Genomic DNA, 16954 nt, shown 5'->3' with positions numbered 1-16954 from the left:
TATGGATTGTATGTGTATAGGTGTATGCGAGTATGTGTGTGTATGTGAGTATGTGAGTATGGATTGTATGTGTATAGTGTATGTGAGTATGTGTATGGGTGTGTATGTGAGTATGGATTGTATGTGTATAGGTATATGTGAGTATGTGAGTATGGATTGTATGTGTATAGGTGTATGTGAGTATGTGTATGGGTGTGTATGTGAGTATGGATTGTATGTGTATAGGTATATGTGAGTATGTGTATGGGTGTGTATGTGAGTATGTGAGTATGGATTGTATGTGTATAGGTGTATGTGAGTATGTGTATGGGTGTGTATGTGAGTATGTGAGTATGGATTGCATGTGTATAGGTGTATGTGATTATGTGTATGGGTGTGTATGTGAGTATGGATTGTATGTGTATAGGTGTATGTGATTATGTGTATGGGTGTGTATGTGAGTATGGATTGTATGTGTATAGGTATATGTGAGTATGTGTATGGGTGTGTATGTGAGTATGGATTGTATGTGTATAGGTGTATGTGAGTATGTGTATGGGTGTGTATGTGAGTATGGATTGTATGTGTATAGGTATATGTGAGTATGTGTATGGGTGTGTATGTGAGTATGTGAGTATGGATTGTATGTTTATAGGTGTATGTGAGTATGTGTATGGGTGTGTATGTGAGTATGGATTGTATGTGTATAGGTATATGTGAGTATGTGTATGGGTGTGTATGTGAGTATGGATTGTATGTGTATAGGTGTATGTGAGTATGTGAGTATGGATTGTATGTGTATAGGTGTATGTGAGTATGTTTATGGGTGTGTATGTGAGTATGGATTGTATGTGTATAGGTATATGTAAGTATGTATGTGTATGGGTGTGTATGTGAGTATGTGAGTATGGATTGTATGTGTATAGGTGTATGTGTATGGGTGTGTATGTGAGTATGGATTGTATGTGTATAGGTATATGTGAGTATGTGTATGGGTGTGTATGTGAGTATGGATTGTATGTGTATAGGTGTATGTGAGTATGGATTGTATGTGTATAGGTGTATGTGAGTATGTGTATGGGTGTGTATGTGAGTATGAATTGTATGTGTATAGGTATATGTGTATGGGTGTGTATGTGAGTATGTGAGTATGGATTGTATGTGTATAGGTGTATGTGAGTATGGATTGTATGTGTATAGGTGTATGTGAGTATGTGTATGGGTGTGTATGTGAGTATGGATTGTATGTGTATAGGTGTATGTGAGTATGTGTTTGGGTGTGTATGTGAGTATGGATTGTATGTGTATAGGTGTATGTGAGTATGTTTATGGGTGTGTATGTGAGTATGGATTGTATGTGTATGGGTGCGTATGTGAGTATGAGGAGTATGTCAGCTGCCCACCCCCTGCACCTGCACCACAGATTCATTAGCATTGGAACGCCCAGCGGCATTGCAATTCTTTAAACCCTGCGCCCTGACTCCAGTCACTTCCTGTCTTGCAGGTGCGAGTGGCAAGACTCCGTATGACCTGGGACACGGTAAGCTGACCTTATAGGTCCTATCACCTTACAGAAGAACTGAACCATCAAGTTAATGAGATGTGTTGGAACTCGCCCAACTGTAATGCGCTCACTGTATTTGTGGTGTCATCAGACGTTATGGATTATTAGGTCAACAGTGGTATTGGTCGACCATTTGACTGTCAACCTTTATTGTGAGTACCCTATGACCCATAACTGTGGAAAAATGCTTGCCCAGATAAGGAAAGGTGAGTGCCCCATCAGCCCTTTGTCTTTCCAAGAGTAAATCCTCCTGAGACTCTCCATGGGTGGCATGGCTTCTCAGCCAAGGGTTAGGTACAAAGGCATTTTGAAGGACAATTATTTATTTTTTATTAACATCCTGGTTCAGTTGAGGAATTCCTTTTTGCAAGATAAATATTGGTACCGTGGACACAGAACCTTAACTGTAAAACGCACTTCATTCATGACAGCTATCGGAAGCAGATCTAATACTTGCAAAGCTCTTATGTTGTTCGTGATCTTCTTTACGACTACTGACAGCTGTAATTGCTTTCTTTTTGCAATACTACAAGGGTCTTCTTGGTCCCCTTATGTGACAAAGATCTACTCTCAGCTGCTGCACAAGAGGTTCTAATGCTCAGAAATTCTTACAAGGAATCCTGGACAGGACAGGAGTTATATATCCTTCTCAAATTTGATAAAGGACCTTTTACGATAATTGTTGAGGATATTGAGGATGACGGTGTTGGAGGTGGGGATTAGAGGTTCTGGGATTTAGCTGAGAGAAAGGAGATAGCAGATACTGGATAGATTGTTATTTTTTAAGCATAAGTTTCCGATGCTGACAAAAACCTTTTAATTAACTCGCTGCAAACGATGTAACAGGCAGAAGGTTCCTAGATGGTTAAGGTCCCTACCACTACTTACTATGTTACAAATGACTAGATAATTGTCAGGATTTGGGTATAAATAATTCCATACATAAAAGCTGGAATTTTTGGTCCTATATCAAGGCATGACAATGTCCGGCGTTCTTATGAGGGTTACCATCAGCTTTCAACAGTATCAGAAAGGTCAGGCTCATCGATAGATGAGAAGCATAAGAAGAACCGCTACTTGTAAGCAAAGGCTAAGGGCTGAGCCTTCCATTGACACGTTATTTGGTTAAAGGCATTTTGTAAATGTAATGTTTTTCTGCAGCAATCATACCCTTCACAAGAGGTGCTTTCTCTTTACCACTGTAAACAGAATTATTTATTTTAGATGCTCTGTATGCTCTTGGGCATTGTCCTTAGATGACATTAAAGGACTAGTGTCACAATTACTGGTGGCACTGAAAGCAACTGCAGTGCTAGTATTTTCTTGCTACTCCTACTCTTTTCTCAACTGATCATCGTAATCAACAGTAACAAACACACATAAGTAGAAAAACAATAAAATTGAATATTTTTTTGTTGTTACTTTTTCATAAATTACTACTCACACTTCAGGGTTACACAGTGTGAAAACAAATGCAGTGGGGTGGAACACTTATAAGTATTAGTGCAAACAATAGAATAATATATATCTTTCTATACTCTAACACACAAATGTACACATCGCTTATATATCAGTGAACAACCACAGCCACAGTGTGGTACAGCACACATATCTACATGAACATTGTGGAATTATACAGCTTGTATTCACACTAGTGACCTACCTAGGCAGCCATTCCACTACATTCCCCCTGCTTCTCATTACACTCCCCTTGCCTCAGCCACCCCACTCTATACCCCCTGCTCCCCATCACACACACCCTGCCTCAGCCACCCCAGTCTATGCCCTCTGGTCCCCATCACACACCCCCTGCCTCAACCACCCCACTCTATTCCCCCTGCTCCCCATCACACACCCCCTGCCTCAACCTCCCCATTATAAACACCCTGCTCACCATCACACAACCCCTGCCTCAGCCACACCACTCTATTCCCCCTGCTACGTTTTTGCGATATGCCAGAGATGTGCCATTACCACCATATTTGTATCTGTATTTGCAGTTATACCTATGAATCTATCGCATATTTAGGCTGTAAAGTATATACTGTGTGATGTATTCCATTTTTTGCCCGCTTGTTGCATATAATGTTCGCCAATGATGTCTGGCTGTGTAGCCAGCTTTTAACATTGTTTGTCAGTGCCGCTGTTTTTGTGTATAGCGTCTCCATGGTGATTGAACGCCGGCTTGACGGAGATCACGCACGAGTCATGTGACCGGGTGCGTCGTGACGTCACTGCTGGGCGCCGATCCCCGAACACGGCGTGGTGCCGGGATAGCCTTGGTGATCTGCTATATAAGGTAATTGTGTGTTAGTATGCTTTTAGCCTGAGGACAATGCAGGATTTGCATTGAAACGTTGCTGTTTTGCCTTACATTAAAAGTTAAGTTTTATTCGTTGGCTTGGAGTGCTGCACCTCTGTTCCCTGTATACCTCCCCTTAGTGCAGGCACCCAGCGTGGACAAACTTCAGTGGCTGTGCCGGACCCCTGGATTAATATATATATATAATATATATATATATATATATATATACTTGCAGGGGTTGGAGCGGCACTCTCAGCAGAAAGAAGAAACAGGTACACGTTGTTATAAGAGCGACGTTTCAACGTCCTTTATTCGGACATTTTCTTCAGGCTAATGTTCATTGGAAAAAACATGGCTTTATACACCTCCGTGCTAAGTTGCGTCACCAGCCGCCACGCAGGGCGGCGCAATGCGCATGACATCATAAAAAAGTGCTACCATCACCATGGATACATACAACAACATACTCCCCATTCACTGAAGTACTCAGCAAATGGGACAAAAAGACATGGATAACAGTAAATGCAAAAATACTTAATAGGGCAGTAGATGTACACTACAAAACACGCTTATGAAGCCGCTATAAATACGAGTGTTAGTGACAACTAATTATTACGCTAAAACTAAATGCGTTTAGAATACTCACAAGGCGAGATCATATGAAGTTCAGCATGTAAAAGGACCCGAAAGCCTTTAGATACAGGGAGATGAACAATGCAAGTCAAGTGGATATGTCCAACTGTATATTAATGCTATAAAAACCAATAGGCAAAACAATTAAGAAATTTTTAAGAAATTTTTAAAGCAAAAGTTTAGACAGAATTTAAATTAGTAAGGCTAGGAATATCAATAATGGCGGACAGATAATGAGTGCATGTGCACTCATTAGCTCAACTGGATTTAAATAACAGAGTAAACAAATGTTGTTATTTGCGTGTCAAACAGCTAATACCTGCCAGCTCATTGAGGCCACGGGGGGCCAATGTGTCCAAGCGGTGTGTCCACCGTGACTCACACTTCAATAGTTGCAAGCTACGATTACCACCCCTCAAATTTAGGGGTATGTGATCTATCATGCGATACCGTAAAGAGGGTAAGGTATGTTGTCGGGCATTACAATGGAAGGTGATCAAGCATCAGGTGGTTATTCTCACCCCACCTATCCTTTGGGAGATATTAACTGCTTCACTCCAGAAGACGCAGAAGCTATCCTACGTGACCCTGATTTGTGTGATCTTTTTGAACCACCTTCACTTGATACTTTGTATCACGATTTATTAAAGCATAAGAAGAAAGAAATCGATTTGCTTTTTCACGCTATGACCCTCAGCGATTACTACCGGGCTAAAAAGATCCCGAGGGGTCTGAGGGTCAGAAACGCCCCGACGTTGGGTAAGAAGGATCCAATTTTCTGCAGAAAGTGGGTAGCCACTTTAAATAAGTGCTCATTCGACCTTATGCTACTTATTATTGACTTTACCTCTAAAGAAGCGGCAGCTTTAAAGGTCAAAATTGACCAATTTGAAACCATCCATAAACCAACACTCATTGCCGATTTGGATACAAAGTGGTACGATAAGTTGGCGGGCCAGATTACTGCATACAAACGTGAATTAACCCGGTTCAAAAAAGGGAAAAGAGAAAAGGTCGACGCAGACTACGATGGGAATACAGTCTATAATTGGACATCATCTACCCGTAGTGACCGACGTCCCTTTTTTAGACAAAATCGTTATCGTGGTTATGTTACATCTGACCAGTCGTCTGACAATCACTCTTCTAACAGTGATGTAGACATGGCTCCTAGGAGAGGCAGGGGTCGTGGACGACGTCAGCCAACTGGCCCTTTAGCTGTGATGACGCGCCAGAGATACAACAACGACGGCGCCGGCGATTCACTAGGAGGGGCCGCCAGTGGCAGAGACAAGCCAAGTGGCAAAAAAACCCCGATGCCGACCAAAATTTAGTCGTCAACTTATCCTCCTACCCCCTATTTGACGAAGAGAATGCCATCCTATCAAAAGGACTATCATATGTTCCGTCAATTAACATGGATTCACTAGATTAGCAGGTAGAGAAGTACTCCCTGTGTCGATTATTAAAATTGAAAGAACATTTTGCGTTGTCTCCTGGTACCAGCACCCGTGAGACACCGGTAGTTCCTATTCCCCCACAGTTGGCTAAATTACAACCAAAGTCGACATTCGACCCCCAGTCGACCAACCCGTCGATTAAGACCTACATGCGTCTTCTGGATGTTCAAGTGGAAGAAACCATGTCTCGGACTCGTCCTCAACATTCTAATATGTCGTCATTTGAAAGAAAGACCTTGAGAAATTTATCTAACAACACAGAACTTATTTTTCGACCCGCAGATAAGGGCGGCGCCCTTGTAATAATGGATTACAAATACTATAAAGATGAATTGGATCAACAGCTCGCCGATACAGCTACCTATAAGAAATTGTTATATGATCCGACAGCTGAGTATCGCAAAGAACTATGTGCATTACTTCAACAGGCTGTCGATGGACATGTTATCGACCGGGATCTGATGTCGGCACTGATTCCAGAACATCCTGTGGTACCGGTAATTTATAGTATTTCTAAAATCCATAAGTCTTTAACTGCGCCCCCCGGGCGTCCAATTATTGCAGCCCGCCGGTCTTTGTCACAGTGCATTTCAGTCTTTATAGATGCCATTTTGCAGCCATTTATTGTACGCCAGCCTTTCTATCTATTGGACACTACCGCGCTCCTGGTGGCACTTACGGGACTACCTATCCTGACTGGTGAAATTTGGCTTGTTACACTTGATGTCAAGAGCCTCTACACCATCATCCCTCACGGTGATGGTGTTGAGGCTTTTCGGGTATTTTTGTCCCAATTGCCTGACTATACGGGACCTGATATTAATTTTCTGATTGCATTATTAAGATTTGTGTTGTGTCGCAATTATTTTCTGCATGATGGAAAATTCTGGCTGCAGCTCAATGGCTGCTCGATGGGCTCTAATGCCGCTCCGGCATACGCCAACATATACATGTTTTATGTTGAGCAAATATTATTCTTTCAAGTACCAGCAATAGCAGCCAGAATTCTCCTTTACCGGAGATTTATTGACGACCTGTTGTTGATTTGGTCCGGTGGTATCCTTGACTTGGTGACCTACATTGAGACTCCTAATGCTGGCCCTAGTACGGTGAAATTAACTATTACATATAGTCAAAGTGCCATCAATTTCCTTGACGTCACATTGAAGATTGCCAATGGTGTTATATCCACCTCCCTGTTTCAGAAGGAGACGGATAGGAACAATTTACTACATGGAACCAGTTGTCATCCTACTAGCCTCATGCAGGGGTTACCATTCTCCCAAATGGTGCGGGTTAAGCGCATTGTGTCGGACCCAAGTGAGTCTGACACACAAATAGACAAATTGATACAGAAATTTCTTTTACGTGGTTACAAACTTCAGAATCTCCTTGCTGCTAGGGATCGTGTAGCAGTTATACCCAGAGAAGATCTTTTAGTATCTAAAGCTGTTACACCACTGACACCCATGATCCCTTGGGTAACCACTTACACCAAGGCTAGTCCGGTCATCAATAAGATTTCTAAGAAACTCTGGCCTATAGTCAAAACTGATAAACAGATTAACATCCCTAATACTAGGCTCATGGCGTGTTACCAGAGGGGCCCTAATATGCGCGACATATTAGTAAAAACTGACATCACAGGCTTTAATGCTCCTCAAAAACCTCCCCCTAGAGATTGTATCCGGTGCACATGTACGGTGTGTACCTGTATGATACCAGGTAATACGTTTTACCATCCACTTCAGGGTACCAAATACACTATCAGACATACCTTGTCATGTCAAAGCAGGTTCGTTGTTTATCAGTTAATTTGCCCGTGTGGGTTATCTTATATCGGTAAAACTGAAAGAACTTTTAAGGAACGGATAACCACACATCGCTCGACTATTAGAGCTGCATTAGCAGGTGGAAAATGTGACTTGCCCGTGCCCAAACACTTCGTATCCCGACAACATACCTTACCCTCTTTACGGTATCGCATGATAGATCACATACCCCTAAATTTGAGGGGTGGTAATCGTAGCTTGCAACTATTGAAGTGTGAGTCACGGTGGATACACCGCTTGGACACATTGGCCCCCCGTGGTCTCAATGAGCTGGCAGGTATTAGCTGTTTGACACGCAAATAACAACATTTGTTTACTCTGTTATTTAAATCCAGTTGAGCTAATGAGTGCACATGCACTCATTATCTGTCCGCCATTATTGATATTCCTAGCCTTACTAATTTAAATTCTGTCTAAACTTTTGATTTAAAAAATTCTTAAAAATTTCTTAATTGTTTTGCCTATTGGTTTTTATAGCATTAATATACAGTTGGACATATCCACTTGACTTGCATTGTTCATCTCCCTGTATCTAAAGGCTTTCGGGTCCTTTTACATGCTAAACTTCATATGATCTCGCCTTGTGAGTATTCTAAACACATTTAGTTTTAGCGTAATAATTAGTTGTCACTAACACTCGTATTTATAGCGGCTTCATAAGCGTGTTTTGTAGTGTACATCTACTGCCCTATTAAGTATTTTTGCATTTACTGTTATCCATGTCTTTTTGTCCCATTTGCTGAGTACTTCAGTGAATGGGGAGTATGTTGTTGTATGTATCCATGGTGATGGTAGCACTTTTTTATGATGTCATGCGCATTGCGCCGCCCTGTGTGGCGGCTGGTGACGCAACTTAGCACGGAGGTGTATAAAGCCATGTTTTTTCTAATGAACATTAACCTGAAGAAAATGTCCGAATAAAGGACGTTGAAACGTCGCTCTTATAACAACGTGTACCTGTTTCTTCTTTCTGCTGAGAGTGCCGCTCCAACCCCTGCAAGTATACTATCCATCAGTGCAGGCACCCAGCCACCATCACCTGCATAGTTGCTGTGGATCGTGCCGGTCTCCTGGATACATATATATATATATATATATATATATATATATATATATAGCGTGGATAACAAAATAGGCGGCACTCCGAGGATTTTCAAGTAAAAGTATATTATGGTAATGACACCAACGTTTCGGGGCTAGCGCCCCTTTGTCAAGGTGATAAAACAGTGAATGAGGAATCAGTACAAAGTCTTACCTTAAGTAAGGTGAGTATCACCGCCCCTCCTTCTGTTCAGTCAGCGCTGGCTTCCCTGGTACCTTCCGTGTCGCATAGCACCGGAAGTGGCTATGACATATTGTCACTTCCTGGAAACGACTTGAAACGCAAGCTAGGATACTAGCTGGTTGGCGTGGAACGCATGATGATGTAATGTGCTGTGTTGCGGACACTTCAAGCTCCGTGGGACAGACCGGCTGCTGAGGGGAGAAGGAGCGTTTACATATAAGTGCATTCAGTGACACAATACATAAACTGTGCAAACAAGATGACATGATAAAAAATAATCATGATAACTGGTGAAACTTAATAATGTGACACATAAAAAAATTACTTATATGTGAACGGACAAAGGAAAAAGTAAAATATACGGTATATTTAGTGTGGGATGGTACAGGTCCTGTACTATGTATATATACAACTGAGTAACCTTGTACTGTACTATTACAGCGGTTATAAAAATCGATTATCAACTTATTATCTATGGGATGTACTCCAGCCCTAAGTTAGCTAAAGGTATAGATTAATGTACCCTGTTAACTGCTATGTAACCTTAATAGACACTAGATTTAGAGAAAAAAAACTGGATATAGAAAAAAACTGGATTTAAAGAAAAACTGAAAGGGGCAGTTTATCATTGAGACCAAATGGTTTTATCGAGTTCAGTCGATGAATCCAGGTGGCTTCCAAACGTAGTAACTTTCCTTCTCGGTCTCCTCGGCGTATAGATGTTGGTACATGATCTATAGCCATGTGTTTTAAATCGGATAGTTTATGATGGACTAAAGCAAAATGTTTGGCCACTGGTAAATCTGTGTTTTTTGAGTTGCCTGTAAGCGCTTTTTTAATGGATGACCGATGATTTGACATGCGTTCCCTCATTGGTCTGTTCGTTTTGCCCACGTATATGAGTCCACAAGGACATTGGATGATATAAACAATGTAGGGGGACATGCAATTAAGAATGTGATTAATAGGATATTCCTTTTTTTTAATGGGATGAATGAAAGCCGGACCCGTAATCATATCTGTGCATGTGGTACATTTTATGCACTTGTAACATCCATTCGATTTGGTTAGGATGTTAATATGAGGATCTTTTTTGTGTTGGTCATATCCCGTAATATCGGTATGGACAATCACATCTTTAATGTTGCGACCTCTCGTGTAACATAACATGGGACGTTTGTTTTGGAAACACGTTAGTTGTTTGTCCGTTTTAACTATAGGCCAAAGGGCCCGAGTGGCCCGCGGAAGAATCTTACTCGCTGGGGTAAGTTTTGAGACAAATGGCATCGGTTCGTCTTGATCCTTTCTGGAGACCTTTGAAGAATGAGTTAGTAACGTAGCTCTGTTCATATTTAACACTTCTGCCTTTTGTTCTTTCAGTTGTTTTGGGGGATATCCTCTTTCCATAAACTTGGTTACAAAGGTGTCCAATACTGCTGGTAGTTGGTCTGATTGGCTGGTAATCCTGGCTGCCCGTATCATTTGTGATTTGGCCAGGGATTTTTTTAGAGCCAAAGGATGAAAACTGTTAGATTTCAATGTTGTGTTCCTGTCCGTGGGTTTTTTTTTTTTTTTTTAAATTCTTTTTATTCATTTTCAAAATTCAAAGAAAAAAACATGTAAATACATATAAAAGACAGAAATACAAAGTACATCTAAAACATTACATACAAACATATACTTCTACTCGTGTATAGCCAGTCAAAGGTTTATCTCTAGATTAGGTAGCATTAGATACAAATCCCAAGTCTCAAGCAAACACATCTATTAACGCTTTTTGCATCCTGTTTCTATCCGAGAGGTCCTTATTAAATTTTTCTTCCTCACCCCAATAAAAAAAAAAAAAAAAAAAAAAAAAGGAGAACAACAAAAGAAATCCTAACCTAATGAAAATAGTGATACAGTGTTTTATACTTATCCATTTAGAATTTCCTAATCCCAACCTCCCATGCTTTATATTATCTTTGAGATCTACTTTATATTCAATTTTCCAGTGCATTCTCTAATTTATTCCGTGCCCTCCCCTAATAAAAAAAAAAAAAAAAAAAAAAGAGGAAAGGGAGAAAACGTGCTTTAATCATACCCCAATTTATACCATTCACCCCAGATCTCATAAAATTTAGTGACATTATTTCTAGTTATATATATATCTCTCTCGTGTTCTATCGTCGTGTTAACCAATTTAACCCACTCCTTGTACTTCGGACCCTCTTTCGCCAACCAGGATCTTGCGATAACTACTTTTGCTAGGGCGCAGAGGTTCACGGCTAATTGCCTCATATTTACACTTATTCTTGCTCCTGACCATATACCCAAGATACAGCTTGCAGGCTGGATCGAGTCACAAGGGATTCCCAACTTCTCTAGATCTTTACTGATCAACCGCCAATAAGCATTTATCTTTTGACATTGCCAGATTAAATGATAAAAAGTGCACCCAAGTTCCTCACATTTAGGGCATTTGTCAATATAATTATCAACAAATTTAGTCATTTTGTCAGGGGTCAGATATATTCGATGAATAAGGTTAAACTGAACCTGCTGAATTCTATTTGAGTTAGTTATTCTTTTAATCTGCTTTAATACTACTGTCCAGTTTTCCTCCCCTATTCCCGGTATCTCCCGGTCCAATTTGTCTTTTAACTCTGGAAGATAATCTGTGTGGTGAAGCTCCATTAACATAGTATATAATTTAGACAGCTTTTTATTTTTACCAATGTCTCTAAGGGACCTTTTGATTGGTGATTCACGGATTTGGGCGTTGCTTTTGTCCACTATCGCTCTCAATACACTTCCTATTTGTAGGTATCTGAAGGACATGCTATTGGGCAACCTATATTCCTCCTGTAGCTGTTCAAACATCTTAATCCCATTATGCCCGATAAATTGACCTATTGAATTTAACCCTATTTGACTCCAAGCTTTAAAACCTTGTTCCTTTCCCAGGCCCCGTGCTTCCCTAAAGGAATAAACGGAGGTTTCAGGATCTAGACCCTCAAAGGATGCCAGTTTATTAGCGTGCTTCCAAATTTTATAGGCTTGAATAATAAGCGGTGGCATGTCCCGCCCACAATCAGGTCTGAGTAATATTTGCAGTGGTGTGTAGCCAGGGGCTATTAGCTCAATTATTCCCCTAAGTCCTCTAGGTTCATCGTTTACACTGATCCAGTCAACTATATGAGCAAGTTGGGATGCCCAGTAATAAAATTTAAAATTGGGGAGGGACAGACCACCCTTCTCCCGCTTCCTGGTCAATGTGTCACTTTTAATTCTTTTCCTTTTATTACTCCAGATAAATGAACAAATGATACTATTCATCCTCCTGAATACGTCATTTGAAAGGTAAATCGGAGACTGGTGAACAATGTAGAGAAATTTTGGGAGTAAGACCATTTTAACTAAGTTGATCCGCCCTAGTAGATTCAAAGGAAGCTTCATCCATCCTTTACATTTTTTTTTAAATTCATCTATCAGAGGGACAACATTATCCTGATAGAAGCTCTTAGGATCATTTGATACTACTATCCCTAAGTATTTAAACCTTTGGGACTCTAACATCTGGGTTTGGACCCCGTCCACCCTTCCATTCTGATGATTTATTCTCATATAATGTGATTTATTCCAGTTGACCGTTAGACCAGAGTACTGACCAAATTCCACCATTGCATCTACCACCCTAGGGAGGTTGTATTCCGGGTGTACCATCCCTACTAGCAGATCGTCTGCATAAAGGGAGACACAGTTATTTTCATCCGGCCTGAAATCCTCTCCCATCCCCAGGAGCCCCCGTATCTTACATGCAAGTGGTTCCACCGCTACTGCAAACAGCAGTGGGGACAGAGGGCAGCCCTGCCGGGTACCTCTTTCAAGTGGGAAGGAGTCCGATACGTACCCGTTAACCGCCACCCTTACTGATGGTCTTTTATACAACATAAAGACCCATTCTACAAATCTGGGGCCAAAACCAAAAGTATTCAGCACTGTACGTAGATAAGGCCATTCTATCGAGTCAAACGCCTTATTGGCGTCAAATAAGGCAATAACTGCCTCCTTTCCATTAATGTCCATTCTCTGCAAATAAGTAAATACTCGCCTGATGTTAATGGCGGTTGATTTACCTTTAAGGAAACCTGTTTGGTCGGGATTGATTAAATCCGTTATGACTCGATCCAACCTGTTCGCCAGAACCCTGGCGAATATCTTAGCGTCAGCGTTGATTAACGAAATTGGGCGGTACGAATCAACATACACCGGATCTTTGCCAGTCTTCGGAATGACCGTTATAACTGCTTCACACATTGATTCAGGCAGCCCCCCTTCATCACCCATTTTCTGAAATAACTGGCAGAGGTGCGGTATAATGTACTTCCCAAATTTCTTATAAAGTTCCCCCGGCAGGCCGTCCAACCCTGGGGCTTTCCCATTTGCCAAGGATTTAACAGCGGCCTCTATTTCCCAAAGGGCAATTGGTACTTCCAGACTGTTTCTGGCGTCCTGAGAGAGTCTGGGCACTGTGATGGTTTCGACAAAGTTTAGTATGTTCCTTTCATCCGAGGGGTAAAGCCTAGATCTATAGACATCTTTGAAATGTTTAACAAATACCTCCCCGATCTGCGCCGACTTATTAACTATCTCTCCCGTATCTGACATAATTCTGGCTACTCTGTTTGAGGGTCTGTCATTTTTGGCAAGCATGGCCAAAAATCTCCCAGCTTTGTCCCCGCTGGAATATAAAATATGGGAGTTCTTGAGGATTCGGTATCTGGCCATTTCCTGCAAGTGCTCTACCCAGTCCTTTTGCGCCCGAGCCCAGGCCCCTCTATCATCCTCTTTCCTACCCAATACATATTTCTGCTCAAGATCCCTCATTCTTGCCTCCAATGTGAGTGCTTTATCTCTTACTGCCTTTTTCACCGTGGAGACTTTCTTGATTATATTTCCTCTAAAACAAGCTTTGAATGTGTCCCACACTATGTTTGCGTGGGATGTTCCCTCGTTTAGACCAAAGAACTTTTTAATTTCCTCTGCCATATCTCCAGTATCGTCCATCTTTTCCAGCCAGGTGGCTTGACACCTCCAGTAACGATAACCCCCCTCCTTTTCTGTATTTAGATGAACGAATACCGGAGAGTGGTCAGAGATACCTCGGGACTTATATCCTATCTCTATAACATCATTTAACACATTCTCCGAAGTAAAAACCATATCAATCCTTGAGAAAGAGTTGTTACTTGGGGAGTAACACGAATACTGTCTAGACAAAGGGTATTTCTCCCGCCACACATCCCTCCACCCAACTTCTCTAATAAAGTCCGCCAAGCCTGAGCTGGGTTGTAGAGACCTCTGTTTATTACTCCATCTGTCGACCTCAGGATGCATCACTGCATTAAAATCGCCCAGACATATGACATTGCTGTCAGGGTGATGGGTGGAGTAGTCAACCGCTTGTTTAATAGTAAAATATGTAAACGGGGGGGGAACATAAAGTGCCATTATGCAACATCGTAAGGAGTTAACGTTGCAATCGAGAAAAACGTACCTCCCATCTTTATCCGCTTTAAAATCTATACAATCAAATGCAACCGTTTTCCTAATCAACACTGAGACGCCCCGGGAGGCAGATGTAAACGAAGAATGATAGGACCAACCTATCCAGGGGCGTCGCAGTGTCAATAGCCTGTCTCCACATAAATGGGTTTCTAACAGGCATATAATGTCAACCTCAATATCCTTACAGTACTTAAGAACTAAGGCCCTCTTCACCTTATCGTTCATGCCCCTCACATTCCAGGCAGCTATCTTAACCATACTCCCAAGATGTTACAAGATTTTCAAGCTTCAGGGGATCCTTAATAGGTTCTGGCTGGCTCCTACACGTACAGAAAACACAAACACACATAACACATAACAAACACCCCCCCCCCTCCCCCCAACCTGTATAACTTGACCCATCAAGCATACCTAAGCCCGATCTACTCCCTCCCTATCTACCTCCTAATCTTCACCTTTAAACTAGTAGAGGGTTTAAAACTATTAGGCCACAAGAACAAAAAAAAAACCCCGTCCGGCTCTCCAGTATATCTACTAGATCTTTTGCAGTAGTTAATACATTTCCCATGCCCCTTCTTATCTTTAGGGACCACAGGTAAAGCAAGGGGAGAAAGCATATTGCCTTCTCTCATCCCTTTGCTAACACACCTTCCCTTTTACTCGTTGTTACCTCCGGGTCCCCCAGAGTCAGTAAATATTCTGTTTGAACCCAGGATTCAAGGCCAGGTAATCAGTTTTATTCCACCGTGATCTGCTTTTTCCCTGGATAATTTAAATCCAGCCAATTGGCTGCATCCTTCTCAGACAGGAAAAATTTTGCTGCTCCATTGCAGATGATTTTCAGTTTAGATGGATACATCATGGAGTATTGGAGCCCCAAGTCTCTTAATCTCCTTTTAATGTCCCGGTACTTGGCTCTCTCCTGACGAATCTCAAACGGTAGGTCCGGGAATGCCGCAATCTTAGCCCCTCGATATCCAAAGTCTCCTTTTTCTCGGGCTTTTCTCAGCACAGTATCGCGGTCTCTAAAGTGGAGAAATTTTGCAATAAAAGTTCTTGGGGGGGCACCAGGAGGGGGAGGCCGGGCCGGTATTCTGTGAGCTCTCTCCACCGCAAACTGTGCAGTAAACACACCTTCTCCCATCTCCTCTTTTAACCATTCCTCCAAGAATTTTTCGGGTGTAACCCCTTCCACTCTCTCCTCCAGGCCCACGAATCTAACATTATTGCGCCTCATGCGCCCCTCAGCATCAACCATCTTGTTGCGGAGTTCGAGTATCTGGCCTGTCATCGTTTTCACCTGCTGTTGCAGCGGGCCTGAAGCATCCTCAATAGAGGAGACCCGATTCTCTAGCTCCGTGACCCGTTCCCTGATCTTTTGGGCATCACTCCTGATCAACATAATGTCAGTCTGTACTTGATTGATCTGTTCAGATAGGCGAGCTTCGCATTTATTTACCGCATCAAGGACTTGCTGTAAAGTCACTTCCGGAGATTGGGAAGGGCCACTGACTTTGGTGGGGGTTGACTGTGGGGTGGTGGCTTGTGAGCTATTTGCTGCGGTGCTCTGTGTACGGGCATATTTTTCTAGCCTTGCTGCGGCCGAATTCTGGCCCGTTTTTCCCATGTTGACCCTGTAGCTGGGCACACTAATTAGGCTGATCTCCTCCTGGGGGATGCAGGGGATGGAAAATCACAGGGAAAACCGTTATGCAGAGGGATATGCCCGTAATTTCCAGCGACAAACCACTCTTAGGTGCTATAGATACAGGCACTTTATAACCAAACACCCTTAAGATTCACAGGGTTCGCAGAGCCCCTCACTTTCCTCCACCCACACCTCCAGGTCGCAAATGGTCACAGATAGTCCAAGATATCTTTCCCAGAGTTTGTCAAAGAATTACACTGTCGTCAGCAGCTCCCACGTAAATCTCACACAAATATGGCAGACCAGTCTCTTACCTCTCTTCACAGAGGCAGCTACTCCAACGCACGGCGTTCGGTGCTCACCCACCACTTCTTACCGGCCTCCGCCCCCGCACTTATCTGCACATCCACCGGCGTCTCTCACTGTCCCCGAGAGCGATGGTCTGTAGGAGCGGGCGCAGGTATAGCTTCCCCCGCCGCACACTCCAACGCAGCGCCGGCGTTTCACCCTCCTTCCTCTCCTCTCGCGCCTGCAGCCGCGTCAGTTCTGGCACGTCACTTCCTCCTCCTTCCAATCCCGCAACTGCAGCTCAGCCGTTTTACTGTCGGAGCCCCCACACAAGCGCGCTGGGCCTTTCGCTCACTCTTCAGCTACCCAGCTATGACTCCAACGCTGAAACCTCAGGCACGGGGCATGTA

General features: G+C 42.5%; 1 protein-coding gene across 1 annotated transcript in view; it reads left to right on the top strand.

Moving 5' to 3' along the window:
• Nucleotides 1–16954, top strand: part of LOC146024652 (uncharacterized) — a 108892-nt gene that overhangs the window by 59103 nt on the left and 32835 nt on the right. The window contains exon 6 of the mRNA XM_083155465.1: nt 1484–1519. Coding sequence (XP_083011591.1) covers nt 1484–1519 — 36 coding nt within the window. The remainder of the gene's footprint in view (nt 1–1483; nt 1520–16954) is intronic.

The sequence above is a fragment of the Crinia signifera genome, chromosome 1 (assembly GCF_055691185.1).
Source record: "Crinia signifera chromosome 1, ASM5569118v1, whole genome shotgun sequence".
NCBI lineage: Eukaryota > Metazoa > Chordata > Amphibia > Anura > Myobatrachidae > Crinia > Crinia signifera.
This window is presented reverse-complemented; position numbering and strand designations above follow the sequence as displayed.